This window comes from Nymphaea colorata, chromosome 2, assembly GCF_008831285.2.
Source record: "Nymphaea colorata isolate Beijing-Zhang1983 chromosome 2, ASM883128v2, whole genome shotgun sequence".
Taxonomy (NCBI): domain Eukaryota; kingdom Viridiplantae; phylum Streptophyta; class Magnoliopsida; order Nymphaeales; family Nymphaeaceae; genus Nymphaea; species Nymphaea colorata.
This window is the reverse complement of record NC_045139.1, coordinates 35,929,689-35,956,996: the sequence shown is the minus strand read 5'-3', so window position 1 is coordinate 35,956,996 and position 27,308 is coordinate 35,929,689. Positions and strand designations below refer to the sequence as shown.

Genomic DNA, 27,308 nt, shown 5'->3' with positions numbered 1-27,308 from the left:
GGCTATAGAAATGTTTATAATCATTAAACCTTAATTAGTTGTGCTAAATTGGCATCACACATGGAAATTACAATGATAATTAGGTTGTACTTATTATATATATGGAAATTAGTCTCTTGTTAAGTATAAATTTTACTTTTTAAATTTTTATATTATTTTCTGTGAATTTGGTTTTTTCACTTTGCTAGCATCTACCTTAAATGCTTTGGAATGACCAGTATAACGAGCGAATATATATGTGTACATGAGCCACTTTATGGATTGACATTATTTCTTATATTTGGTTTTCATTGATATTGTTTCCTAAATCATTAACAATGTTATTTGATTATTGACTAAACTATATGATTATTTTAGTTGTTGTTTTTCATTTTTTTACATGATTTTTAAGAATATTATATACTTCAAAATTATAGTTGTGATGTTCATGCATCGGTCATCAGATTTTTTAAGAATTTATCTGTTGGAAGTAACAAAAGTTGTTTTTGAAATGAAATAAAGAATTGTATGGATTGCGGGGACAATCAAAATTATACGCTAGAGTGGGAGGGAGAGAAGACCAAAGTCATATTGATAACATCCACATGAGAAGAATCAAAGCAGGAGAAAAGACAAAATCCAAGAGAAATGAACCCTTAAATTCCGTCAAGTGTTCACACTAAAACATTTCCTACATGTTAATCAATTTCAAAATATTCATTCAAACTTTTAATAAAAAAAAACATAACCTTGGTACCATAAAAACAAGTTTAAGTTTGAATTTCTTTTATTGTAAAAAAAAAACGCGTTTAACTTTAAATTTCTTTAACTTAACCGCATATTTTCTCCGCAAATTAAAACAATTAAAATTAAAATAATTCATAATTAGCCGTATTTTCGCTATTCACCATAACTTTGGCCATATGTTCTAGAATGTTTAATATTCATTTCATAAGTCCTGCCTCCGACTATTTCTCCCCATTCTTTTCAATCAAAAGAGAGAGGGAGAGATTGGTGGTGCAGGTTGAAGTAGAGGAGGAGCAGCCGGTGGCAGCAGCGGCACCGGCAGCAGAAACCAGGATGGGCACGAGCCAAGCAGACCCAAGAAGCGGCTACTGCGCCGCCACTCGGACCTACCACTCCGTCCGCGCGGCGTCGCCGCTGCCGGACCCTGACCTCCCCCTCTACCTCCCCGAATTCGTCTTCTCCTTGCTTCGCAGCTCCTCGACGGCTTCGCCGACGGCAGCCCTCATCGACGCCCCCACCGGCGCCCGCATCCCCTTCTCCGTTCTCCCAAACTACGTCCGCTCCCTCGCCGACTTCCTCGCTGCCGCCAGCATCCGAAAGGGCCAAACCGTCCTCATCATCTCCCCGAATTCCATCTACGTCCCCGTCGTCGACCTCGCCGTTCTCTCCCTGGGCGCCATCCTCACAGCTTCCAACCCAGCCAGCACCGTCTCGGAGGTCTCGTACCAATGCCGCCTCTCCAAACCGGTTTTCGCATTCGTCCACTCCTCCGCCGCCCATCTCGTCCCTCCCTCGCTTCCCCACCCTCCCGTCATCATCGACTCGCCCGATTTCCTCGCCATAATCCAGTCCGACGCGAGCTGCCGGGATCCGAAGCGGTCGGCTCAGGGTTCCGTCGGGCAAGCCGTCTCCACCGGGAATCAGGCCGACACCGCCACGATTCTTTACTCGTCCGGTACGACTGGACCTGTCAAAGGCGTCGTCTCGACGCACCGGAATTACATCGCCCTCGTTGCGTCGCTCCAGATGACGAGGGACCCCAGCCGGAGCCCCGGCGTGACGCTCGTCACGGTCCCGATGTTCCATATCTTCGGACTGTTCTTCATCGTGAACGCGATCGCCGTGGCCGAGACGCTGGTGTTCATGGAGCGGTTCGATATGTTGACGATGCTCCGATCGGTTGAGAGGTACCGAGTCAGCCACATACCGGCCTCTCCCCCGCTTCTCGTCGCGCTGGCCAAGCTGGAGGTGGTGGACCGATTCGATCTGAGCTCTCTCGAGTCGGTCGGGTCGGGCGGGGCTGCACTGGGGAAGGAGGTCATCGACCGGTTCGTATCCCGGTTCCCTAACGTATCGGTGGTTCAGGTACAAACTACAAATACCTTTAACACTTGTTTGCCAATTGATATTGAATCGTCGTGGCACGTCTCCCCCACTTCATGGGGAACGGCCGGGAAAATTATTCTTTTCCGCTGTTTGCATTGTCCTGGAAAAATAAATGCTTGGATAGAGGAGCCCGTTCCGGGTTGAGTCGAGCTTTCATTACTCAACTCGGACTAGTTCAATCCCTTGAGTTTCGAACCAGTTCAAAAGTCAAAACAATTAATCCAAATCCAATCCTATGTTTACCTTTTCAAAAATGTTTTATAAAAGGGTTGAATTAAAGGTTTTTGATTATGTAAGATAAATAAGTTTTTTTAAAATTTTCATATAACTTAAAAAAAAAAAACTTTTTAAGATGGGGTTTTCTCAGTTGTCTCAGCACGTACAGATCTCGTTATCGGATCGTCTCAGTGAAGTATCTAAATCGATATGAGATGAGCTTGGAATATGAGTCGGGATTCCAAGTTCGGGACTACGGAACAGATGTGTGAGTTAATGAGCAGCATGGGCACTAAGTCAGCTCTGTCGGGTGGGACTGGAACGTGTTTGACATGGGTGGCCGAGTGGGCTCCACCCACACTGAGGCAGTTCTTGCTGGGAAGCGTGTGTCTTCAAAGCAGTCCACGTGTACGAATGAAAAGCGACTAGTCTGCTGTCAAGTGTCAACTCAGTACTCACGCCACGCGTACGCGTACCAATGAGAAACAGAAAAACCATGGTTTCAACAGTAAAACGCGGGAATTTGAACAGATGAAATGCCTACCTATAATATATATATATATATATATATATATATCAATCAGCTATGTCTGATGGTTTTTTTTTTTTTTTCTGTTGTTGTAAAAAGTAATCATTTAAAAACCTAGCTGTCGAACTTTTTTTTTTATGATTTTTAGTTGTACAAAATATAAAAAAAACCATTCAAACAGTAGAAAGTTGATTTCAGATTTCTTATATAATATAAATGTTACCAAAATGAGTAATGGTATATAAATGTTACCAAAATGACAAATGACATAATATCTGAAACCCATTCTTAAAAACACCTTGTTGGAAACACATGGTCGGAAGAGAGCGAGATGGTAGGGTGCTATATATATATATATATATAATCACATATGTTTGAAGAAAAACATTAAAAACAAAAAAACACATTTTTTTTCTTTTTTTTACGTTTTTTTTTTCAGATTTGTAATACCAAACAGTTTTTTTTATTTGTTGTATTTGCTTCATTAGTTTCTTACTAATTTTATTTTTTCATTTTTTTTAATTTTTAAAAATTTTAATTTTTTTTCATTTTTTCATTTTTTCCAAACTTACCGCATTATACCTAAAAAAAAATCTTGCCCCTTAAATTTCCCAAACATTATTTGATTATGATATGTATATAAACAATTTATTGCGTCTGTAAAGATACATGTTTTCCATGCGGTTACTGGCAGGTATTTTATAATCACTCTCTTACGGGTCCATTAAAGACACTCTCTCCTTGGAACAGATTTAGATTTATGAGACATTAAAAATTCTGGGACATTCAGAAAAGAAAAACTCTGATGCCAAACGACGTCTTAGTTTTTACATTAAAAAAAAATATATATCTCAATACGATTTGTACAAAAGCTTCAACAAGCGTCTTGGATTATTTCTCTCTTTGAAAGAAGAAATTTCTCGTAGTTGAGGAATTCGGGAAATCTATATAAAACCTGTTTACGTAAAACTCGGCCTTCTATGTAACAGGAGGTTATAATTTTTTATTGTATTTTCAGACTTCCTTCTGCTTATAATTTTTTTAAAATGTGTGTTTTCTTTCGGAAGTTTTCTTCTCTTTGAAATATAAAATTTTTAATGATTCCTTTTCACTTTTAAAAAGGAACGGGAAAAGTGAAATATAAGTAAAAAACAAAAGTCAATAAAAACGTAAATCTAAATGTTGTTGACGTTTAATTTGAGGTTTGATTATGTCATTGTTCAATAAATCGAAAACAAATAAGCCGACCTAGGGATTTAGCTGAATTGCTTGTAAAATAAAAACACACAATTTATTAAAAAAAATAATTAGGAATGAAACAAGGAAAGTAGCCATGGCCGCTGCTGTGGCATCGCCAGGTTGCGATAGGTGCTCTCTCTCCACGCAGCACTGTAGTTTGTTGGGGTCGAACTCCGAATGGCAAATAATATGTTTCAGCAAAAGATTGAGGAATTCTGTTCCGGGAAACTGCTCGCGTAGCTCAGGCATCCTAATCACTTCAAATGAGTCCGCTTGTCCTATTCGCCATTGAGAAAGCCAATCTGCAACTCCCTTGATCCATCCTCAAGAGAAGCACTCTGAATTTGACGATGGTCGTGTGGTGTTGTTGCAGGGGTATGGATTAACAGAGTCAACAGGTGCAATCGCATTCACAGCAGGCCCAGAGGAGACAGCGCGTTATGGGGCTGTAGGGAAGCTTCTTCCACACGCTGAAGCCAAGATTGTCCACCCTGCTACTGGCAACCCCATGCCTCCCAACATGAAGGGGGAACTCTGGCTCAGAAGCTCCACAATCATGAAGGGTAACGCTATTAACCTTCCCTCTATATCTACATATGGGTATATACAGTGATTGGTATATCCCGAGTCCCCGACCTACCTGTTGTGCAATCTGAACTCATACATATGATAATAGAAATGTTTTGATGTCTTAATATTTTTAAAATAATCAGAAAATGAATGGCTCTTGTAACATCGAACTTTTAATAGTAGAAAAAATCAATTTTTTTTTAAAAAAAAAGCAACTTCAGTTGAGACATGTTTCATATTAAATTTAGTGTTTATAGACACACTAGAATGTTAAGATTTTGTTTAAAATATTTTTTTTTAAAGTGAGTTTGAGGGGACTGGTTTTTCCCCTGGCCTAAGTGGACTGGGGATGTGTGTGTGTGTGTGTATAAGACATGCAAGCAACTTATTCTCTTAGTTATTTAATGATTTAAACACTATGGCTGGACTTGGATCCATGTGCCATGAAAGCAGGTTTTACATAGGGAGGTCTGGACTTGGAGTTTTCAAAATCTTTGACTGCAGTAAATCTGATTATGTATTTATCTCATTAGCCGAACTAATCCAATCTGCTTGCAGTTCTAAACCTATTCTTCTTAAAAATTCAAACATTTGTTTATGGTGTTATGCAGGGTATTTGGATAATGAAAAGGCCACTTCTACTACTCTGGACTCAGAGGGTTGGCTGAAAACTGGCGATTTGTGCTACATTGATGAGGATGGGTTCCTTTTTGTTGTTGATAGACTAAAGGAGTTGATCAAATACAAGGGTTATCAGGTAAAGAATAGTTCAGAACTTCAAACCCCTTTCTTTCTAAATTTTGCAAGGTTCCCAGTGTGCGAAGGATCTGCACCTCAAAGTAACTACACTGTTGGGAAAGCTACAGTGGGTGTATAAGCTTAATTCAGTGGGGCTAGATCCAGCCTAAGAAGGGGTTCTGCTAATAAAAAATATTTTTTGCATGAAAATAGGCCAGCAGTACTGGGGTGGATTGCTTGATACAATTGCTAAGGATGTAGAAAAATTATCAGTAATTAAGAAAGAAGAAAAAAGAGTGAAAGAAATAAAGAGAAGCTATCTGAATTCCATTATCATGTAATATTGCCTTTCTATCTAAAGTTTGAGATTTTCATCGCATATTCAGGTTTAAAGATGACAAACATGGCTTAGTTCATGATCTCCATGGCTTAGTTCATGATCTCCAGCTTTGTTGTTCTTTTGTGCTTTAGGGGTTTAGGAACTAAGTTGCACATTCATTAGGTAATGACAACACATTTAAGTGATTTCAAGTACTTGTCGAATGATCCCCCAGCAGATAAATTAGAATACATTAGACTTGCATCAAGGTCATGATTTTGTGCTTTCAACCAACAAAGCACTTGATAGAATTGAGACAAACAAATGAAGAGTTGCTTGAGACCAAGTAAATCAGAGATTTCCAGCTCCCTAGGGGCATCCTCTTTGTTCTTTTTCCTGGCCAAAACTTTGTCTTTCATGGGTATACCTGGAGAGATCCCATGAATCAGAAAGCATGGTCATTAAATGTGATCTTTCTAATTTGCTCAACAGTCAAATTTTTTGCAAAAGAAATTTTAAAGTTCCAAGAGAACGTTGAGTATGCTGTTGTCTTTGTGCAGGTGGCTCCTGTAGAGTTGGAGCAATTACTTCAATCGCACCCTGAGATTGCAGATGCTGCTGTTATTCCGTAAGTCATTTTCTGCCATTTGATGGTTGGTAAAATTTTTTTATTGGCCAAAGCATTTCAGTCAAAAGTTTTGCTGGGTTATGTATGTGGCAGTTTTGGCTTTCACTAGTTTTTTTTACCAAGAAATGTTGGCAGTCATATTTTTTGACTTTATTTCTCGAACTTGGTGAAAGTTTCACTAAGGATGAACACAAAGTTTCATGTTTGGTTCATAAATTTAAATGAAATAAGTCTTAGAGATTTAAACACATTACCCAAGCAGCAGGTATATCTCTATAGAGAAGTATATGTCTACCAGAGATTAAAAAAAATTTCAATTTCCAACCAAGTTATATAGATTAATAGATTTGGGTTTAAAATGTCAAACTGTTTCTAGTGGCTATTAAGTGTGAAAATGGATATAGATGCTATGATCAGGAAAAGATAAGCTCTATGTATAACGAACTGCGCTTTTTGTAGAAAAATGAAGAAGGGATTGAAGAAAATGAATCCAGACATGAGCAAGAATGCTCTTCTTTATAAATTTTTGCCTTCATTTAGTGTATAAATGTGTGTGTGCACTTTGAGAGAGAGAGAGAGATTCTCACATCAAAAATGTGGATCAACAGGTACCCTGATGACGAAGCAGGTCAAATACCTATGGCATTTGTTGTTAGACAACCAAAGTCTAATCTATCCGAGACACAAGTCATGGGATTCATAGCTAAGCAGGTATGGATATCGAACAGTAACCATATTCCTTCCGGATAGTCTTATGGCCTTAAATCCTAAACACCTTTTGTACCACTCATGTAGATAGTATGACCATATTCCTTCTGCAATCCTATGCTAAATGTGTTCCTTGTTACTTCTTCCTGAAAAACTATACCTGGAGTTGAAATGATTTAAGGTTTTCATAGTCCAAAGACAAAATGATTTATAGTGTTGGGGGTGCACCTGAGCCAGGACTAAACTGAGCCTAGCTTGGCTGAACGTGCTTGAACCCAGCAGCTTGAGTTAGTCCTGCATCACATTGACCAGACCTGGCTTCCTGCACCTAGTGTGCTTGTTTGATCGGTCCATTCTGCTTCTTAAATGGATCAAATTCACAACACTGGATTTGCATGGAGCACATAGTCTTAGAACAGATGATCTGTTCGTCTATCAAAGACCATGATGTAACTACCAATGTTGTTTGCAGATCCAACAAACAAAAACTGAATATAATCATACAATAATATTTCTTGGCACAAGAACCTGGTATTCTTGAAACATGTATTATAGAGAACATTGGTTCTAAGAATGCAATGTTCTCATCACCAAATTCCCTCTAAGGGTCTTGTCTTTGAGAAAGGAGCCCCTAGCATCTATCACAAAATAGTCCATGCCTTATACCTTTTTATGGTATAGTACTCCTTTTGGCAACCCTTACAAAATACTCCCCCAGTTTTAGAGTCTCATCCTATGAAAAATCGTTTTGCAAAAAATAAGTTTGCTAAAAAAACTTAATAGTTGAAACTCATATTTTCAATTCATTTTTGGAAGAACCAGCTGCATGGACTTGATCTTTATGTCTAAATTACTTTTACAGAATCAACAGAAAATTTTGTCTTCTATTGTCTATATTACATTTTCCAAGTGCTGAATTTTGATTCTAATACGTTTATGTTCTATATTGAAAACATTATCTTAGGTTGATTGTTAGGCTTCTGAACAGGGACGTGACATGCATATCCTTTTTTCTTTTTTTGGCCCAACTTGAAATTATGAGTTTCATTCAATGTGCCTTCTTATTTGCATTATCTTTCAATGTTCAATATAAAGATATGCTTTCTTTCCAATTCTCAAAAGTTCGAAAACTATTTCCAGTAATTCTTTCTAGGATCCCAATGATTTTTTCTCTTGTGTTTTCAGTTGTTATTGTATAAATATGCCTTCGAGAACCTGATTGAAGCACAAACATGTAACCGAACACATGCTTTTTAGACTTCGTGATCATGATCTCTGTTTAATGCTGTTAAGTTTGTTTAGTTTCTTTCACCATTTTCTTTTCTTTTTCCCTTTTCAGCAATCTATACCGCTTGAGATTGAGTATCCATGAGTGATCAAGGGCTAAGGTCATTTTTACTTGTTCTACACATGGCTGCTGAATCAGAGCCATGGCAAATCTAAAATAGAAAAACAAATAGACCATGGCTTGTCAACAATCTTAAGATAAAAGGAACACTTCTTGTTTTGTGTGGAGGAGCTAAAAAACAATGGTTTGACATTACTATTTCCTCAACGTTCTCTTTTGAAATTTACAATTTTGAGATCCTTCTACTCAATTTTTCACTCTTTGACCTCCTTGAATGAAGAGCATTAAAAAAAAAGGAAAGATAAAGTACGCACAGTTTATTTTTTCATTAAATGTTTTCTAGAAATTTTCTCAACTGAAGATTCACCAGGAAAACATGAATGTTGCAGGTGGCACCATACAAGAAAGTACGTAGGGTTGCATTTGTAAATTCTATACCAAAAACGGCGTCCGGGAAGATATTAAGAAGGGATCTGATACAACAGGCACTCCAAAGCTCCAAATCTAGATTGTGAAATTTCATTTTGGAGGCTTTAAATGTGCTGTAGAAAGAGAGAGAGGGGTTGACATTGCCACTATTAACTATCAATATCAATTTAAAAAATCTTATTCTCAATGTTAAATATATGGAATAACTGTAACCAGCTTATGGGAATGTAAATTAAAGATGAAACATAGGTAGACGGGGATGAAGTTGTTTCTCTCTTTAATACAAGCAGGTGTTTGGTTTTTGTAGTTGTATTCATGTTTGGAGGTCTGCTCAAAGTCAAACATTATCATGTTAATTTCAAGCTTTATTTTATATATATATATATATATATATATTTCATGTTTGGAGCCCTGCTCAAAGTCAAACATTATCATGTTAATTTCAAGATATATATATATATATATACACACACACACACACACACACTTAAGAAAAATGAATGTTTCACAAAAAAGGCACCAAAAAACAATTTGGGTTTCTGAATTTCATCTAACTGCTTGTTTGCAGTACATTCTTGCGTATATCAGGCTGTATCGGCTAACCAAGGTGAAAACAAGGGGGCCTTGGCCCTTCTCTCTCTGAAAAATTTTGAAAATATCTATTGAAAGTATTTCAAAAGAAGTAAATTATTTTAAAATGATGTCTTAGATCGATTCGATACAACTTGTGCGGGTCAATTCTTATTTAACATATAGTAAAATGAGCATATTCCATTGGGAAAAAGAGGTCGAGGAAGAAAATACCCAAAGTTGGAACATGAAAATTTAGTGACTGGAATCACTTGGGAAATGAAATTTTTAAAAACTATCATCTTTCAAAACCCAGATATAAGAATAAAAAACATAAAAACAAACTTCAAAATTCGTAACTTTGAAAGTAAAAGGGCAATTTTACAACTTTATTTCCAAAATCTTCTTGGAAAGTCATTTTCAAAACCTTGTCCATAGCTTATAGAAGAAATTTGAGAATCGAGGAACATTAATGATGAGAATACTTGCAAGGCGGAATTAGCAACAATGACAGCGGATTTCAAGATCTGACAAGCGGGACACATCTTCAAAACAATAGCTTTGTTTAATTTGTATCCTTGCAACCTCTTTTTCAGATTCACCTTGTGGCCCTCAATATTGTAAGACCTCGCTCAAGTTTTTTCTGAGAAAACATTAAAACATCATGCAGTTTCCTTTTCCAAAGTTTTCTTAAGCTAAAGTTTTGTAAATGGTGCTTCTCTTCAATCTTTACTTTGAACTAAAAAAATACTAATAATAATAATGATGTTAACAAATACAAGTAGAATGATGAATTCTTTAAGTGTTTGCATAAGTCAAGTGGATATCTTATAAAAATGAATATATAACAATAAAATTAAGCTTTGGACAAAGGTAAACTAGTGCTTGTATGAAAAGAAACTTTTTGGACTTTATTTGTCTATATAAATCATACATATAACAAAAAGAGGTACGCAAGTGAGTTTAAGAAAAAAAAAACTCAAGCTGCAAGTCCAAAATAACCAACTCATTAGTTAAGAAATGATTTTCAAGCTTACATCACATAATCCAGACCGTATCACATTGCAGTTATTGCAGATACTGAAAGAGACCACAGTCCAGATCAAAATCCTTCCTCTTTTTCTGTAATGGGGAAGCTAAATATAAGACGCACTCGCTAGGCTGGTATATCGGAAGTGACAATCTTAGGCAACAGCTCTTTCGTCATTCCACTCTTTGTTTCCATTTCTCGTTCAGTTACTTCTGTTCTCCTTCTTCTTCTTGCTTGCGGCGATAGCGTCTGTTGAATTTTGCAATTTGACCTACACTCTGAGCCATTTGGCGCTTTGCTCTAAAGTGATAAACTTTACCAACATGATGTATTTTTGTCATCATTGCCTGGATCAGTCTTCCAGAAGGTGTTACATATGAAATCCATTGCAGCTGTGGATGCAGTCCTTTCTTCATATCTTCCTCACTGGAATCACGAGAAAAATATTTCAGTTAAAAAACAAATCAACTTAATATGCAAAAACCGAAGCACGAATAGATTGAACAATGTAGTGCAGTAACATGTTGCACCGGCACTGTAGAAATGATCTGAGAAAGGAAAAATCATGGAAAGAAACTCAGACTGAATAATAGCATGAAGTTTGCATAATCAGTAAGAGGGTACACATACTGCTAAAGCCAAAAAACTTTCCCCCATCTTTAAAATCATATGAATTAATTCAAAATCAAACGATTCTTCCATGCAGGCAGAAATGATTCTCCAATGTACATTTTTTGCTGGACCAATCACTCACTAATCAATATCCCTCAGGGCCTCAAGTAAATTGTGCTACCAGATTAATCACATAAACCTTTCGTTCACATTGCACCTGAATAAGCATAACCCCAAAATGTCAAATGCCTAAAACCAAAGATTTAGAAGCTAAATTGTACTTATTTGGAACATAAAAAACTTGAGACCCTTTTATCATTTAGAAACCTAGGCATTACAGCCTAATTGAAAAGGTGGCCACCCAGGGCACAGGCAAGCCTAGCCACACTTCTGATTGAATAGGAAGATACATATTCCATCTGTCTTAAAAGCCTCATAAAACATAGACAGGCATTGTAAACTCAATATGCAGCAAGGCCAAAGTAACATGACTTCTGTGACATGACTAGCTGCATAAATTTACCCAAAACTCTGTTGCTTTTTACATGAGAGGTGATTTGCAGAAGGTTAGATAAACCACCGCAAAGATATGAACGCTAAAAGACCATCAGCAAATTTGCGAATGTTATGGCCTCCTGTCTATAAGAAGGGAAATTTTCTGCTAACTTGCAGAGAAATGACACACAAAACAATGCCGATAAGAAAATGAAAGGGCTGAGAAGCTGTGGGTTTCTGACGATTTCCATGGGATTTTGTAGGGAAAGGAGATCCAGAATCATCCTCTGAGCTGATGGGTCCATGGCATGCCTCAAAACAGCATGACAGCAGGCAGGAGACAGCATGCCTCACCAGAACAGACATCCAATGCTGAATATTCACTCATTAGGTCTCAAAGACAAATGAAACTGCATGACAGTAAACATCGGTCGAACAAAAGATACGATTGTCACTAAGATAAGTTCAGTTGAAAAGGAAATACTGCGCGCTCCCAACTTTCGTTAAGTATGAAACCAAATCATCATATCAACAGGATCTGATTCAACTACACCCCGAATAAGGTCAGACTGCACCCAAAAAAAAAAAAAACTTCAACTCGGTTAACAGATACCGAGAGGGAACCAAATGGAAGAACCGATGTGCAGACACGAGGAGGCAGAACATAGATTGCCGAAGGGGCAGAGAATGGGATCGCACAGAACCATGTTGGGTGGTCCTCTCTCCCTCGTGCAACAAATGGCAACGACTTCTGGGACTCGCCGGCAACAACGTCCGGCGGTGGGCAGCAGATGGGATTTAGGGCTTTCACGACTAGAGAATAATCACAGAGAAAGAAATGTCCGACACAAGCGGAGAAGGAGAGCCGCAGAGAGAGAGAGAGAGAAAGAGATGGTTACCTGCTGCGACGGGAGACGATTGCTGTGCGACGGGAGAAGCTGAGTGCGACACTCGCAGGAGGACCGAGCAGCTCAAATGAGCGCGAGGATTGCGATGGGCACGGAAAGGAAGAATTGAAAGCCCGGAATATAAGTTGCAGTTCAACGGGTGGGATTTTAGTTCCGGGCTTTCAATTCTGGATCCGCCCCATAAGCCTGCCGCGTTTGTTGGGACGTGGTTAATTTCAGAAATTTAAATTTAAATTTAATTCCACATGAACAGAAAACGCAACATAGAAACCGCAGTTGATAGTGGGAAGTGAGAACGGGAAGCTGTAGGAGAACTGGAAATAGCAATAAGCAGTCACTCCAAGATTTATGGAAGATTCAGGAAACGGAGACGAGCAGAAAGCAACATCAGCAGTATTGTGGAGTAGCTTTACTGAACTTCTTGGTCATCGTTTGCCTCGAAAAAATGTCTAGCTCACCGTAGTAAGTAGCTACTTGATGCAATTTCTGATGGGAAATTAGCATGTTACAGATTCTTTTCAGGTTGAACTAATCGAGACTAATAAAACTTTTATTTGATCTACCCGCGGCAAAAGAAAATGGTTTCAGTTTTCATAGTTCTGCAAGCACTAGTTGCATTGGAAAGTCTAAGTTTTAGCTGTCATTTTAGAATTTTCAACGGGCTGCCATATGTTGGTATTTTGCTTTTTACATCTGAGTTTTCAGTGTTATCTTCGAATGAGTTATCTAAGTTTATATATTTGTGTTTTGATAGGGTATTTTTACCAGAAGTTCTGCCTTTTTGCCGTTTAGATTGTGAAATAAATGATGCAACTTCAAGCAGCTATAATATTTGTATTCTCCATCATTAACGCACATTTGAGATTACTGGGCTGACTAGAATGTATGTTAGATTTGTACAGAAAAAACGAGAAATGATGCCTGAAAAGGTTATAGGTGTATATGGAAGAGAAGGAGTTTAGCCAACGTTGATATCTCCATTCACGACGTGGTTGCAGGAAATGATCTATTCTCTGTTGAACTTTAAGCTGATATGAAAAAGGTTGATAGATTCAGCTTGGTGTTGCCATCTGAGGATCAAGCCTTGTTGCAGGTTGACACAAAGTGTTTCAGAGGAAGCATAATAACTTAGTAAGCATGTGGCCTTCCCATTTGTTCTTTTTGCCCAGTGATCCACCATTTCCATCTTTCTGACAGAGAATGTAATGTATGTTTTAGCTACAAAAAAAAATCTCATCCTCTTAGCTTTGTTGCTTGGTTATCGAATTGCGAAGTAGTTTGGGTGTTGGGCGTCCAGCAATCCAACATTGGATACGTTAATGAGAAGTCTTCAGTACTGCGATAGTTCGAACATTTTTCTTCATTAAGTAGTGAAGTTATTCTCTCCTGCCATGCTACTTTTATTAGTGAACCATGTTACTTGTTTGGTCTCAATTCTACGTTTATAACTCTGGCTCTGATAATCCTCTTATTGACCTCTTTTCGCCTTTCTGTTCTGCTTACCATTTTTATGGAAAAATTAACAAGGACTCTAACAATAATGCCCTAAAGAAGGCTTGCATCATCAGCAAAGTTCTCAAGAGAGCTAAGCACAAGCATTCTAGGACAGTGTCAAGTTCACTGAGACAGATACTGAAAGAGTCGAATAGTACACATCGGAGGAGTCTTAGAAAAAGAATCTTCGTTGACAAAAAAGTAAGCCAGAAAAGGCTTGCAAATAAGAAGAGTTCAACTTCTTTATATATAACGAACTAGTCGTCCGGAGCTAGCCAATAGCTAGCTTGCAACAAGAACAAAATAAAACGACTTGACCAGGCTTCACCTTGTTACAGTAGAAGCACAGTATGAGGTTGTGTTAAAGGTCCTACCACCTTTCTTTAGAAAAGAGTGATTTTCTCATAAAATATCTTCTCCCCAAGATATTCTCACAATTGCAAAGAAAGAGGGTTATTTGGAGAGTGTTGTTCGTAAGGACCGCACACAATTTGTTGGGCCAGGCACAGTCCTGTTGTTCATGAAAACAAGGGGAAAACAAGAAATGTTTACTATAGGTTAATGCTGGCCTACGTGTATCAACTTGCGCAGTGTTTTCCTTCTGCAAGCAGTCGTGTGGCAGCAGTATTAGTAGAAAACTCATTCATATTTGCTTCAGTGCAACGAGTTATTTTTTGTAGGTTACAACTGAGTAAGTTGCAAGTACCGGATAGTTGCTCTTAACCATGTATGAGGCATTTGAAAAGTTAATCTGGTTAGCATTTAAACTAGCTTTCTTGGGATGTGTTCTGAAGCAGCGATATCTGTGCATTAATTATCATGTATTTTCACACGCTCTGTGCATCTGTGCATGTGAAGGCATGATGCGGCGTTGTTAATTTGTTACCCGTGACATTTTTTCTGCTGCACTGCTGCCGTCATTCTCTCTGTCATAAAATCAGCACTCACTTGCTAACCAATGTACAATGACAAGAAAAATCAGAGTTTTAAATCAACTGTCCAGCTTTGCATTATCCACCAGTCGTTACAACAGCACATGCACCACAAATCCACCGAGTTTTTTGTAAAAAAATAATAATAGGTACAAACCACAAGTTATTTTCAAACATAGTGATTTCACAGAACCCACTCTTGTTGTATCAACATTGATCAAAGTCACCAGCTTCTATGTTCGGCCCAACACACAGTTCGGACGCCCCAGATGGGTGGTCAGAACATGTTAAGGAAAACATATAAGCTGGTCCTGATCAAAGAACATCGTAGAACATTCACCTGTGTTCATCTAAGATCAGCTAGAAGAAAAAAAATGAAAGAAAATTAATGAAAGAAAATAAATCAAAACAGAGACACACAATCATCTAAAGGACTTCCTCCCAACTCCCACAGGCAAAGACATGGTTGAGTCGATACTTAGTCTTCCTGGGGAATGCATGCCCATGTTTAACCCAAGCGGCCCACGAGAGTTAGCCTCCTTGCTGGTGAAGATGGAACCCTTGCCCCAACTAAGTGAGCTAAATGGGCTCCTAGCCGAGGCGAAGCTCAGTCTGCGCTTGGTAGGCTCCAGACCTTGAGACTTGGCACTTGGACTGACTTGGGATCTGATCTTGGCCTTGGCTGAAATAGTGGGCACCATGTAATTGGGACTAGCAAGTGGGGGGCAGCTTGTCATGCTCTCATCATCCCTCAATGGTGTGGCTGCAACAACTCTGTGATGTCTGTGCCAAGGTGAGCCATCCACAGATGCTGGCTTTGGACCTTTTGCACTCCTAATGCCTAGGGGAGATCTTGAATATCTTGGTGTAGGCTCATCTAAGCTTGGTTCGAAGGCCAGCGATGTGCGCCTGGAACCACTTGAAGTGGGCCTAACATTGACTGAAGCAAGTTTTGGATTGCCACTGGTTGCCAGGCGATCAGGTGTTTGATTTGAGGCCTGTTGCTCGATCCAGTTCCAACCCCACGGGAGCTTTGCTGATCTGAGTTCCATGATCAATGCTTGAGCAGACTTCGACATGCCTTTAGATGCCTAATGAAAAGCAGGGGAAGTGATGACAACAAAAAATCTTACAACCATGCTCTCAAATTCATATGAAAACTATAGCTTGTATGTGTAGCAAATACACATATACAGCACCAAGACTGATCTGATCTCATGCATAATACTAGTTAAGAATTAGAGAAGACATCTTAGTATATGCATTCTTGAGGTACAGATCATGTATATCATCAGGTCTGAACTTCATACTTGGTTAGTATTTAAGAATGCTACTCGAAAATGCAGAAGACAAATATTAGCTTTTAATCTACAATTATTCATACACGTCGATGAGGTCTCTAGGTGGAGGCACAGTACCTGGTGAGAATATGCGTAAGCCAGGGCTCTTTCTCTGTGAATGGTGGCCTCTACCTTCCGCTGCACCCTTGTATCAGTCTCCTCTTTTGTCAAAACGCTATAATCCCAGTCTTCTTGGAGATTGCTTCTGGACTGAAGCACATTTAGAATTTCGTTAGTTCAACAAAACAATTGCTTTTAATTAAGATTTCAAGAGAGACGGAAAGGGGGAGAGAGAGAGAGAGAGAGAGAGAGAGAAGTTTTTCCAAACTATTGCCATTATGTTGCCTCTATCCAAAGAGAGCTACCGAGCGAGAGAGAGAGGGAGGGGGGGAGAGAGAGAGAGAGAGAGGGTTGTCTACCCAAGCTGTTCCCGTTATGTTTCCTCTATCCAATGGAAGGCTGCCCCAAGAGTTCAAAAGACGATAGACAGTTCTTTCCTGCTTCTTTGTTGGTATGTTGTGAAAACCATTCATAAACACATGAATTCCATTCTTAAAGATTGGCAAATTTTGCACACTGATTTCCTAAGATATTAAAACTCCCATAGTTACACCATAATCCATGATCTAAAACTTGTTTGAAATAAACTTTAAGGGGATGTAGGTGCTGTGCCATTAAATATATATATATGTACATGTAGGACTAGTTTTAGCACCACCTTACAAAAACTAATGGAGACGTGATCTACATGTTTAAAGACTTGTTTCTGTAAATGTAAAACAAGTTTAAAAGCTAAAAAATTCAGACGATTTATCTTAAAAAAGAAAGTGGTGTGTATTTTTGTTCGCATCTGGAGTGGATTTTGCATAGGCCAAGAAAGCCAAAACTGGATGAGGCGCTTACCAGCTCAAGCTCTGTCTCGTTCTTCTGAAGGGATTGGCTGTTGAAGACCTTCGGGCTCTCAAGCATCTGCAGCCTCCTCGCGTTGATCTCCGTTTGGACCCTGACAAGCTGTTGCATACATTTCATGGTGTTCATAGTTTGGCGGAGCACATTTGGGCTCTTCAGCATGCTCTGAAGCCTTATGAGGCCCTTGATTGCTCGAAAGCTTCTTCTTGCCTGCAACATTTAACCAAACCGCCATTAGAGAAGAGAATGCGTGTGCCCACTTGCCCTTCTATGATCCAAGCCATTTGATAACATTCTAAGTTGAAGTTGGGGAAACGATTGGGAGGAAAGGCAATGCAGGGATTATGGTATATATAGGAAGAAAGTTAGTACAGTGGCCTCATCTATTTACCAGGTAACCTCTAAAAGCTGTCTGGATTTTGATGGCTGCTGCATGTTGGCTCGAGGGTCCGGCTACTTTGGTGTAAGAATTTGGGCGGGCCGCAGAATGCACGAATTCCTCAGCCGCTTTGGGTTGGCGAGTGTGTTGTGGTGAACCCTGCTGCTGCTGCTGCTGCTGCTGCTCAGCATCTCTGTGGTTAGAATTTGGACGGGGTGCCTGCTGAACTTCGGCAGCTCTGCGACGGGAACTTGGGGGAGGTGGTGGCCGCTTTTCTTCTTCTACCTTGGCAGCAACGACCGTGGAGGCGACGCGCCCTTCCCTCTCTGCCTCTTGCAGTATCTTCTCGATGCTACTTGGTCCATTATGCTTCAGCTTCACAAACCCCCACTTCTTTCTCTCCTTCGCCGCTTCCTCTGGCTTCACCTGATGCACTCCGACTCGCCATGTTAGTTTCTTGTTGATTTCATGTGCTGTTTACTTGTTTAAGTTGAGACCACCAGGACACAAAACAACTGAGATGGAACAATTCTGCAACTGTGTTTTCTATGTTACACGTAACTTCTTTTTCATCATATTAATTTGTATTGTCCAGATCAAACTAAACAAGATCCTGCCAGCGCAGTTACTTGAGAGTTTCAACTACAGATAAACATGAATGTCATGGATGATGATGTGCATAAATGTGAATAGATATGTTTGCCATAGTATTTTCTTCAACACAAACTCAAATTTGAAGCGGTGCTTCCGAAGAATGTCAAAGAGAAATACGAATATTCTAAGCCATGCGGCTGCTAATATGATTAGTAAAGTGGCATGAATCATGATTGATCTCCTTCAATTGTACAAGGCCTGTGGGAGAAAATCAACGCTGGGTTTGACCAGGTTATGTGATTTAAGCTATTTTTCTAGTAGGAATAATCTATTGGTTATATCCATTTAAAATATAAAAATGCAGTTGAAATTATGCAGAAGTTTACTCTTAGCAGAAAGAACTTTCTTGATTTCATCTATGGGATTCTTTTTTGGCTAACATTCAATGGTGGACAAAAATTCATCACTCTTGACATACCCACATACGTATAATTTTGAAATATTAACACTGGAAAGTACGTGGACTTTGCTTTCAGTGACCTCAATTATCCAAGCAACATAACAGAGAGTTCAGAGACGATAAATGTAAAGTATTTTTAAAAAAAAATGAACTGACTGACAACTTACCTGTGCAGTTCAGAGCTTCTTGTTTAGTTGCAAATGATTAAACATTTTTGGGATCTAATCTTAATTTATAAGAAAAGCACAAAAAACTAATTTGTTGGTTAAACTTTTTAATGTTTTTAAAGTTAATTGTCTTGGTTTATTTCACTTATAAAATTTAAATCCATTTATGCAGTAGCCTTAGAAATATCTCGACTAAATGGTGGGCAATCAAGTCTAATATATACCAACGGTTCAGAAGGAAAAAAAAAAGACCCGCTTCAAGGTGACAGAACCCTAACCCTATCGTTATTAATCAATCAAAGTTTTATTTTTATTATTTACATAGTTATTTATTATTCTAATTATTATATATATATATACTGAAAATTTCAAGTTTATTGTTTAAAAAGTCACAACATTAGTACTAATGCTTATTTATGTTACGATGAGGGTTTATAATGACTTTAACGACCATTTATGGTCTTTTTAGTAATAAATTTTTTAAATTTTAACCAACTAACAACTATTCAACATTTAGCAGCATTGGTTCTCTCTCTCTCTCTCTCTCTCTCTCTCTCTCTCTCTCTACTTATATATATATATATTAAATTGGTTGATTACATGAATATCTAAAGATGGTCTGGAAGATACCAATGCCAGTGCCACATGAGGACTCATGAGACTGAGCTGTCCAATCATATTAAAGCGATCGCATGTTGAGAAGAATCTCCTTTAATCAAAACCATCAACCTACCACCTTTGAAAAGTTGCAGATTTTCATATTCTTGTAGCTTTCCCCACACAGGCCGTTTGATGGGCCTAAAAAGATTTCAAGAAAAAGTTCTTCGCTACAGAGCACCTAAAGTAGTTCACGTTGAAGAAATCTATCTCAGCGAGCAAGAAGAAGAAGAAATATTTGTTTGCGGAAATATTTCACCTTGTTTGATTTGAGGGTGTAAAAACAATTACATCACTCAATGCAATCGAAAAGAAAAGAGAAAATCTGACACCCCAACCAGATTGATCAAAGAGAAAAAAAGAGAGAATCAAAATGTTTACAGTATTAAATTATGGAATTACATTGCATAAATTGCTTCCTCTTCATTGCTTCACCTATAGACACCTTCATCATGGTCCATTAACAAAATTTTATCTATGGTTTCTTTATTTTTCTTTTTCTTTGGAGCTGCCGATTTTCAAACTCTGCGAGAACCTATCTATATATATTACATATATGGAAATTGAAATCAACTGGCTATCGAATGTAATCGGATGACAAAATTTTTTAAAGATGTCACCGAAAACACCTTGTTTTGGAAGCATTAGCAACGGTTTATGATGCAGCACGGTTTATAATGTGTTTAGCAATGCATTTAAATATTTAGTTATCAGGCAACACCTAGCAACTCAACTGACTGATTTTAATTGTCTTATATATATATATATATATATATATATATATAATATTGAGGGCCTTGTTTGTTCTTTCTATTCAGCATCTATTGGAACAGAAATCGAACACAATAAGCCGCCATTTTTTATAAGCAAAAAATCACGAAAAAGTAGTTCAATGTGGCTTACATTCAAGGCATTCACGGTAGAGACGGTCTTGCCGCTGGAGCTAGGAATGAAGACTCTCTTTAACAGGGATAGCCAATTTCCCTTTTTGCCCATATCTTAGCATCCGTGTTCCTTTCCGCTTCAAACGCAAAAGCAAACCTGCAACTGCAAGACCACAAATCATCATCAACATCAAGCTCGTGTTTGTTTTCGCCGTCCGCAGAACGCTGCGTTTCGCGGACAGCAAACGACGGACTGCCAACAACGGACCCATGGACTGCACATGTCTAACAAATTGTTATTGTTTCAATAATTACCAAAAAAAAATAGGAGTGTATGAAACAATGTGTTAAACTAATTTACCCGAATTTTTGGTAAATTTATGAGACAATAACAATTTGTTATGGTTGTCAAATAACTCTTTTCTAAATCATGTTCGTTCTTCACGTACTTAGTGTTGTATGAACAAGGACGTCAAGCATGTTCAAGGGCGGAGTCGGGCCCCATCACCCCACCTCAATTTAAAAAAAAAAACATATAAATTTAGAAAATTTTACTTCTTTTATATAAAAATTTTGAAAAATTGTATTTTGACCCCTGTCAAAATTTAAGAACTTTAATTCGACCCTCATCATGAAAAATTTTTGGCTCCGCTCTAATCCAAAGTTGAACTATACAACTAAAATTTTCCTTTATTTGTCCATTGCCTAACTTCAGGATGGCTTTCAATTGTCCTATATTTTGTTGCTTCTATCCTCGTTTCATTAAGTTTTCATGAATTTCAGACAGCATTGCCAAATGAGTAAGATGTATTACATGTCTATGGGTGGGAAAGATTTTAACAACCAAACCCCTATAAAAGAGGCCCGCAAACCCCCCTTATCCCCATTCCTAGAGTCCTTGCTTAAGTGGGCAGTGGTCCACCTTCGGCTCGACAAAGTGACACGACGTTTAAATAATATCTTTTTGCTCAACAAAGACCTACAGTTAATTTCAATAAGAAATTGTGATGTGAAAAATGTTCATTAAGACCCTGTTTGATTTGATGCACAAGAAAAACGGTGGATTTTTTTTTAAGTCTTTTAAGGTTTACCCTGAAACATCAAAAAGAAGAAATTTTACCATGCATTTTTTATTTGAAATGGGAAAAAGTTCCCACACAAAAAAGTCGGACCTCTTTAAGTCAAACTTTTTTTCATGAAAAAAATCTCTATGCCGTACAGTGATAATTTTACCATGCATTTTTCTTCACATGCATCAAACGAGCCGTTCGATGCCCCAAGGAAAAGAATAGGAGATGGAGTGCTCTCTCTCTCTCTCTCTCTCTCTCTCTCTCTCTCTACTTTATCTTTATGAGTTGCACGTGTTTGATATGAAAAGTTTTATTGCTTCGAATCAAAGCCCTGTGTAATGGTGTTAAATTCCAACTCTCATCCTCTCATGATGGTTTCACGCAGTGTTGTGAAAACTCAGTTACCGAATCGAATCGGTGAATCAGCCGATTCGTAACGCTCCTGAATCGCTTACTCGTTCAGATGGCCTTACGGCTTATTGTGATAACATTGTTTAATGCAGACAGCCTAATGTTACCTTGTGATTGGGCTGTCATAGGGGGGAAATAGAATAAGAGAAAGTTAAAGATAAACAATTAAGACCAGACGCACCAGTTTCCCCCACTCACTCTTCACCAGCCTAATAATGCAGCGTATTTTCAACTATAGATTAGTTATAATTATTTGGTTAAGGTAGGGCCATGACCAACAGATTCAACCTTGTGGCTTTGGATTCTACTTTGTTCACATGTTCTTAGAGTGCAACCGGCATTTGCTCCCATTGGAGTTTCTTTTCTTCTACCTTTGGTTGGAGCTCTGTCTCTAAAGACACGACGCAGCCTTAAACCTTGAAAGCAGAAAAAAAATGGAGAAAGAAGAGAGCCTTGATTCTAGTTCTATTTGGGATTTTCTCTCTACTTACTTATAGAATCATGTTACCCAAAGTACACAAATACCAACAAGAAATTGGTGTTTCCTTATCAACAAGAAATTGGTGTCTTCTTTTTCTCTCTTGATATTTGAGAAAAGACTGTAGGAAGGGAAAGTTGGATATACGATGTTTTGTCATGCTTACCAGATTCCAGGAATATCGCAAGTTCCCCAAAATCACGGTTCCTCCCAACCTCTCTGTTCCTCTCCACAGCGCTCCTCCTGCTTCCTAGAAAAGGAAAAGAAGAAAAACCAGCAGCGTTTAAGCAAGGATCGATCGACCGCAGTGGAATCTCAAAATCATGGCATAGATCAACAGAAAGAGCAAATTATCACTGCCCATGCAGGAGTTTAGATCTTTACTGGGGAACTCAAGTTCCTTGGCTTTCACTCTGTGCCACTATGTACAGGGAAAATCAAACGGAGACACAAAAGTCTGAACGCTGGGTTTCAACTAACTATTCCGATTCGATGTTCGTCGCTTGCCCAGTTGAATCTGCCCCAGCCGCAAGTGGTTCATGTATAGAGGTTAAATTAATGAGTTCATGCACAGAGGTGAAATTAATCAATCTTTCAACGTGCCCTACATGTACATCTACCGGACGGAGAAGATCAGTCGGTTGAATCGAACGTAATTCTGCCGTCGTCTCAAAACTACTACCAAGTAGAGATTAAGAGAAGAAAAAAAACCAAGCGAAACTTTAACTAACCTTTATCTCCTTCGGGTCTTCTTGTTGCAGAGAGTTGCAGAGAGCCAGGAATTCAGCGGCAACATCCTATCAATAGCGTCAATCAGCATACTGCACGCAAAGACAAACACAGAGAGAAAGAGAGAGAGGGAGAGGGAGAGGGAGAGGGATAGAGAGAGAGAGAGAGACCTTCTTCTGGTTGCAGTCGCGCTTTTTGCCTTTTCCTTCCGCGGGGAACCCGCGGCATCAGGTTCTGCCTTGTAAGGCACAAATTCCTCTGCTTTATTTCCTTCACATCTGGTTGTTGTGTTCTAGGATTAATGTTGGTAGCCCTCTGACGTAATGATGAGAGATAGTATGTGCCAACCTGCACCATTCCGTGATCCGACCGGCTTTGCTTGATTGCGAAGGATTTGGCAATGGCGGACCCCAGTCGTCATGCTTTTTGCTTCTCCAGTTTGGTTAAACTACTGAAGTCAAGTGGGCATTATTCTGAGAGGAAGAGAGATGATCAAAATTGAAATAGCTGCGTTGCTTTAAGACCACTCCATTGAAAAGAAAAAAAAAAGAGAGAGAGAGAGAGAGAAAGAGAAGGTCGAGGGAGAGAACCCTTGAACAGGAAGGTGGGTGGTTGCATCAGTCTTCACCAACCAACTTGGACTATTATTATTTAAAGGGGTTGCCTTAATGTTGATGGTGGAGTTTGTTCCTTTCTCGCCCTAACGAATTCGATAAGTGTGACAACACAAGCGGCTTAAAACGTCAACGAATTCGACCTGCCTTCCTCTCAGTTGTTGGAAAGTGGTCGCACCTGCGTCTGCGCGTGACTTGACATCACTGCAGCTCAGGTGTAAAAGGTGGAGCAGGTTATACCCTTTCCCGGCGATTCATGATTGCCGGAAAAAAGAGAGGAGCACGGCAAACGTGAATTTTGAGAACCTAAATGTAAAGGTTGATGAGCAGAAAATAGTGAAAACAAGGAGGACTTGTATTTTAACGAATTGGAAAGAGATCCCCTTGTGCTTATGTTCAGGAACCCATAGAGAATGTGAAAATATATTTGCAGTTGAGTAATACTGACCTGAACAAATGGGCTTCACATCAGAAAGGGAAGGGAGCTCAATACCAAGTGCTAGAGTTGGTCATTTAAGCAGCTTCAGCTTGGCTTTTGGTTTTCAAGAAGCCCAGCTGATCTTTCTGTAATGGAAATCAGGGGATTCAACTTCAGTAAAGTTTTGATTGAGCAAAAAATCTTTTTGGAGATTTAATGTAGGAAATCAGCAGTTCCCACCTCAGCAAATCAGCTATTTGGAGTCAGCAAATCTAATTATACGTAGACCTGAGTCCACATCGACTACCGTCCGACTGTGCGGAACAAAACACACACACATTTGCAAACTGAAAGTATATATATATTAACCTTAAGTTATAACAACCAAAGGTATCTAAAGATGTTGTGCAGGTGAAGAGATACATATTGCCGAGCAGGTGAAGAGATACATATTGCCGAGGGAGGGTGCAGACCATGACTTGAAAGATGATGGGAGCAGGTTTTATGTTCGATCGACGCCGGAAATGTCCTTTCCCGGCCATTCATGATTGTCGGAAAAATGCCTTTCATTTAAGTAATGTGAAATCGTCCTTTTTGGGCTCCCCCAATTCAAAATTTATACACAGTGGCCCTTTATTTAAATTTCTAGCTCCACCATCGATATTAAGTTAACACAGATACTTGTTTTGCATCATTCCTCCGGCTTCTGCAAACTTTTACGATGCAGATGAACTGAACCATTCACTGCTTACAAAGCCCACAAAAAGATTCTGCTTCAACTAACTTTCTTGTAATCTAGCTGTTCTATCCAATAAAAAAAGAAAATTGGACTGGGCAGCTGTCTTACTGTAGAAAGTCATTTCTAACAAGAAAGAAGAGGGTCAACTGAAGACGACGTGCATAACTGAAGGCAAATGGAGGCAGGTGTCATCCAATTCTTATCCAATTCATGAACACAGAGAGCAGAGTCTGTGGTAATAAATGAAAGACATGACAAGATATGAAGATTTCAAGGAGGTTGTGTTTTCAGGAAGCAAGAATCCAATGCTAGAAAACTGAGCCTATTGCTGTTCAAGCACAGGGTTAAATGACTCATCTGCCTTAATTGTCTAGAACTTAAACTGTAGAAGTTGTTCTGTGAAAATTTTTACCAATTGTAACAGTTCTATAGGAGAAGAAGGCTTTCGGTTTCTGCGTTTGGAGAGGCCACTTAACAAAATAGGTGCGGTTGGTGCAAGGAATCTGATTTTTTCTTCTTCCAGTCAGGTTGGAGGTATTTTTAGTATTGACAGGAAACCAAATCTTTAGGTGAAGCTTTTTGCCATGGTCATTGGCACCAATTCAAATTCAACTGAATCGATTAAGTATATGTGTTTAAAGCTCTGCAATGGTTTCTTTGGTTGTGTAATAAAAAAACAAATGTAATATCTGATTGAAAGCTAGACTTTCAGTTATAAGTTGTAAACGAAATAAGAGAGAATCAATACTTCAGACAGTCAAAATTTTATATTGACAAATTATAAAAATTAACTCTTACATCAATTTGAGAGTAGAAGGTAAGACTAATTAAAAGAGATAAAACATATGTCTTGATGATTATAACATGGACTGGTCAACCTTCATATTTATATTGATTTACATGAGGCCAAGGGTTTGGCCTCATGCACCTTTAATCCATGCAATGATATCTACCATATAAGATATCTTTTAATAAGATAAATGTGACATGTCTTATTTGTATGTTATTTCCTTGTGATGTAACTAAATATTTTCTCTAGGTGAGAAATCAAGTATTTGGTTTACTTACTCTTTTCTTGTCTATAACACTTGCTGATGTGTATGATATATTTCAATTGGTTTCTCCAAAGAAGATAATTGTTACAGGTAGGCTTGATAAATATGAGGCTAATTATAACATTCTATTTAGTAATTAGATTGGATGAAAGCACGCTATCTGGAGATAACAGTTATTAAACTTGAAGAACGTGAATTCATAATAGAGAAGGTTGAGACTACATTGAAATATGAGGCTATGCACTGGGAGAGAGTTGAAACTTAAAGTTCTCCTTTTATGAAGAAAGGGTGTTCTAATACCAAGAAAATAATATTCATTAGAAAGAAACAACTCTATCCCAAGGAATGTAATATGGGTAGGTCAAGACTTATATTGTTTTATAGACATTTATAAAAAGTATAGACATATCATTGTGACAAATAGGAGAAGACAGTCATTAGCATATACCTTGCGTTATTAATAACTATAATAAGATATCTCTTGATAAGATAAATGTAAAAGGTTGTCTTAACATGTTTTTTTTTTCTTGTACTGTAGCTTACTCCGATGATCATATATGAGCTGTTTTGATATGAAGTATTTGTCATCAAACAGCTTAAGATACTATACCCTTGATTTAACCGATCAAGAAAGGTTGTTCACATATTCTCTAAAAGAAATTTATGATTGTACTCCTTCATAGTCTTATGAATATTTTTTGAATGAGCAAGTTGTGATCTATCGACAAGCTTTAACAAGTATATATTCCAATTGGCTTTCACATGGCAGTATTTGTTATAAATAACTTGACAATAATGATGTTAGTTATAGCATTTTATTGAGTAAATTAAATAGATTATGATGTCATGATAGGAGATGATAACATTATTATGCTTGAAAAATATGACTACCTAGCATAAAAGGTTGATTTAGAATTGAAAGACAAGGCCAGACACCAATAAGGTCGAAAAGCTTTAACAAGTATATATTCCAATTGGCTTCTCCGTGGCAATATTTGCCTGACAATAATTATGTTAGTTATAGCATTCTATTGAATAAGTCAAATAAATTATGTTGTCATGACAGAAGATGATAGCTTGAAAAATATGACTACATAGCATAAAAGGTTGATGTATAATTGAAAGACAAGACTATACATCAAAAAAGTTTGAGACCTACAAAGATTTATTGTTAGTGAAAATTTGTTTTGATACCATAGAAGGACCGATTGAAGAGAAATAATTGTAACCTAGATAGGTTGACCTTTAGATTTATATTGACTTACGAATAATTTTACAAGTATTGTAGATAAATGACTATATTAATAAGTTGTCATATAGACAAGTTGACATCTAGATTTATATTGATTTATAATTAATATCTACAAAAAATTGTTACAAATAGTAAAAACATGTACATAAGACATGTTTACAAAAGTTATATACTAGATAATACTAAGTCATAATCGAAGGACGAGACTATGCTTTAGGAGACAAAGTTTTTATTGATGAAGAAAGTTTTTTTATACCACAAAAGGAATACCAATT

At 38.1% G+C, this 27,308-nt stretch overlaps 3 protein-coding genes across 6 annotated transcripts; 1 reads left to right on the top strand and 2 right to left on the bottom strand.

Moving 5' to 3' along the window:
- Nucleotides 1-949: 949 nt before the first annotated feature.
- On the top strand, nt 950-12,425 carry LOC116248988 (4-coumarate--CoA ligase-like 5). 2 transcript variants are annotated; one of them, XM_050076142.1, is made up of 6 exons: nt 950-2,091; nt 4,470-4,659; nt 5,278-5,423; nt 6,284-6,351; nt 6,960-7,062; nt 11,807-12,425. In XM_050076142.1, exons 1-6 carry the CDS (start codon nt 1,060-1,062, stop codon nt 11,837-11,839), a joined length of 1,572 nt encoding a protein of 523 aa, XP_049932099.1. In that variant the 5' UTR covers nt 950-1,059; the 3' UTR covers nt 11,840-12,425. The 2 variants fall into 2 exon arrangements, with proteins under 2 accessions (XP_049932099.1, XP_031477922.1); XM_031622062.1 differs by lacking the exon at nt 11,807-12,425 and adding an exon at nt 8,797-9,198.
- LOC116247138 (uncharacterized) lies at nt 10,392-12,590 on the bottom strand. Its single transcript, XM_031619125.1, has 2 exons — nt 12,443-12,590; nt 10,392-10,862 (listed from the first exon to the last, which is right to left on the bottom strand). Exon 2 carries the CDS (start codon nt 10,850-10,852, stop codon nt 10,643-10,645), a length of 210 nt encoding a protein of 69 aa, XP_031474985.1. The 5' UTR covers nt 10,853-10,862; nt 12,443-12,590; the 3' UTR covers nt 10,392-10,642.
- A 2,333-nt stretch (nt 12,591-14,923) lies between these two features.
- LOC116248393 (protein IQ-DOMAIN 13) lies at nt 14,924-23,281 on the bottom strand. Of its 3 annotated transcripts, XM_031621162.2 has the most exons (9): nt 23,126-23,281; nt 22,958-23,023; nt 22,611-22,743; nt 22,393-22,476; nt 20,287-20,430; nt 17,518-17,931; nt 17,121-17,336; nt 16,296-16,427; nt 14,924-15,968 (listed from the first exon to the last, which is right to left on the bottom strand). In XM_031621162.2, the coding sequence occupies exons 5-9, from the start codon at nt 20,377-20,379 to the stop codon at nt 15,300-15,302; spliced, it is 1,524 nt and encodes a 507-aa protein (XP_031477022.1). In that variant the 5' UTR covers nt 20,380-20,430; nt 22,393-22,476; nt 22,611-22,743; nt 22,958-23,023; nt 23,126-23,281; the 3' UTR covers nt 14,924-15,299. The 3 variants fall into 3 exon arrangements, with proteins under 3 accessions (XP_031477022.1, XP_031477021.1, XP_031477023.1); XM_031621161.2 differs by lacking the exon at nt 22,611-22,743; XM_031621163.2 differs by lacking the exon at nt 22,611-22,743 and having other exon boundaries at nt 20,287-20,424.
- Between the last annotated feature and the right edge of the window lie 4,027 nt (nt 23,282-27,308).

Bases quoted from the DNA above. Each gene is read 5' to 3' on its own strand.
- LOC116248988 (XM_031622062.1), top strand. From the start codon at position 1,060: ATGGGCACGAGCCAAGCAGACCCAAGAAGCGGCTACTGCGCCGCCACT. The intron at 2,092-4,469 runs GTACAAACTACA...GTGTTGTTGCAG, and splicing joins CTAACGTATCGGTGGTTCAG to GGGTATGGATTAACAGAGTC. The intron at 4,660-5,277 runs GTAACGCTATTA...GGTGTTATGCAG, and splicing joins AAGCTCCACAATCATGAAGG to GGTATTTGGATAATGAAAAG.
- LOC116247138 (XM_031619125.1), bottom strand. From the start codon at position 10,852: ATGAAGAAAGGACTGCATCCACAGCTGCAATGGATTTCATATGTAACA.
- LOC116248393 (XM_031621162.2), bottom strand. From the start codon at position 20,379: ATGGGCAAAAAGGGAAATTGGCTATCCCTGTTAAAGAGAGTCTTCATT. The intron at 17,337-17,517 runs GTAAATAGATGA...TAAATGTTGCAG, and splicing joins CAGCTTTTAGAGGTTACCTG to GCAAGAAGAAGCTTTCGAGC. The intron at 15,969-16,295 runs GTACTGTGCCTC...GCTTTTCATTAG, and splicing joins CTTACGCATATTCTCACCAG to GCATCTAAAGGCATGTCGAA.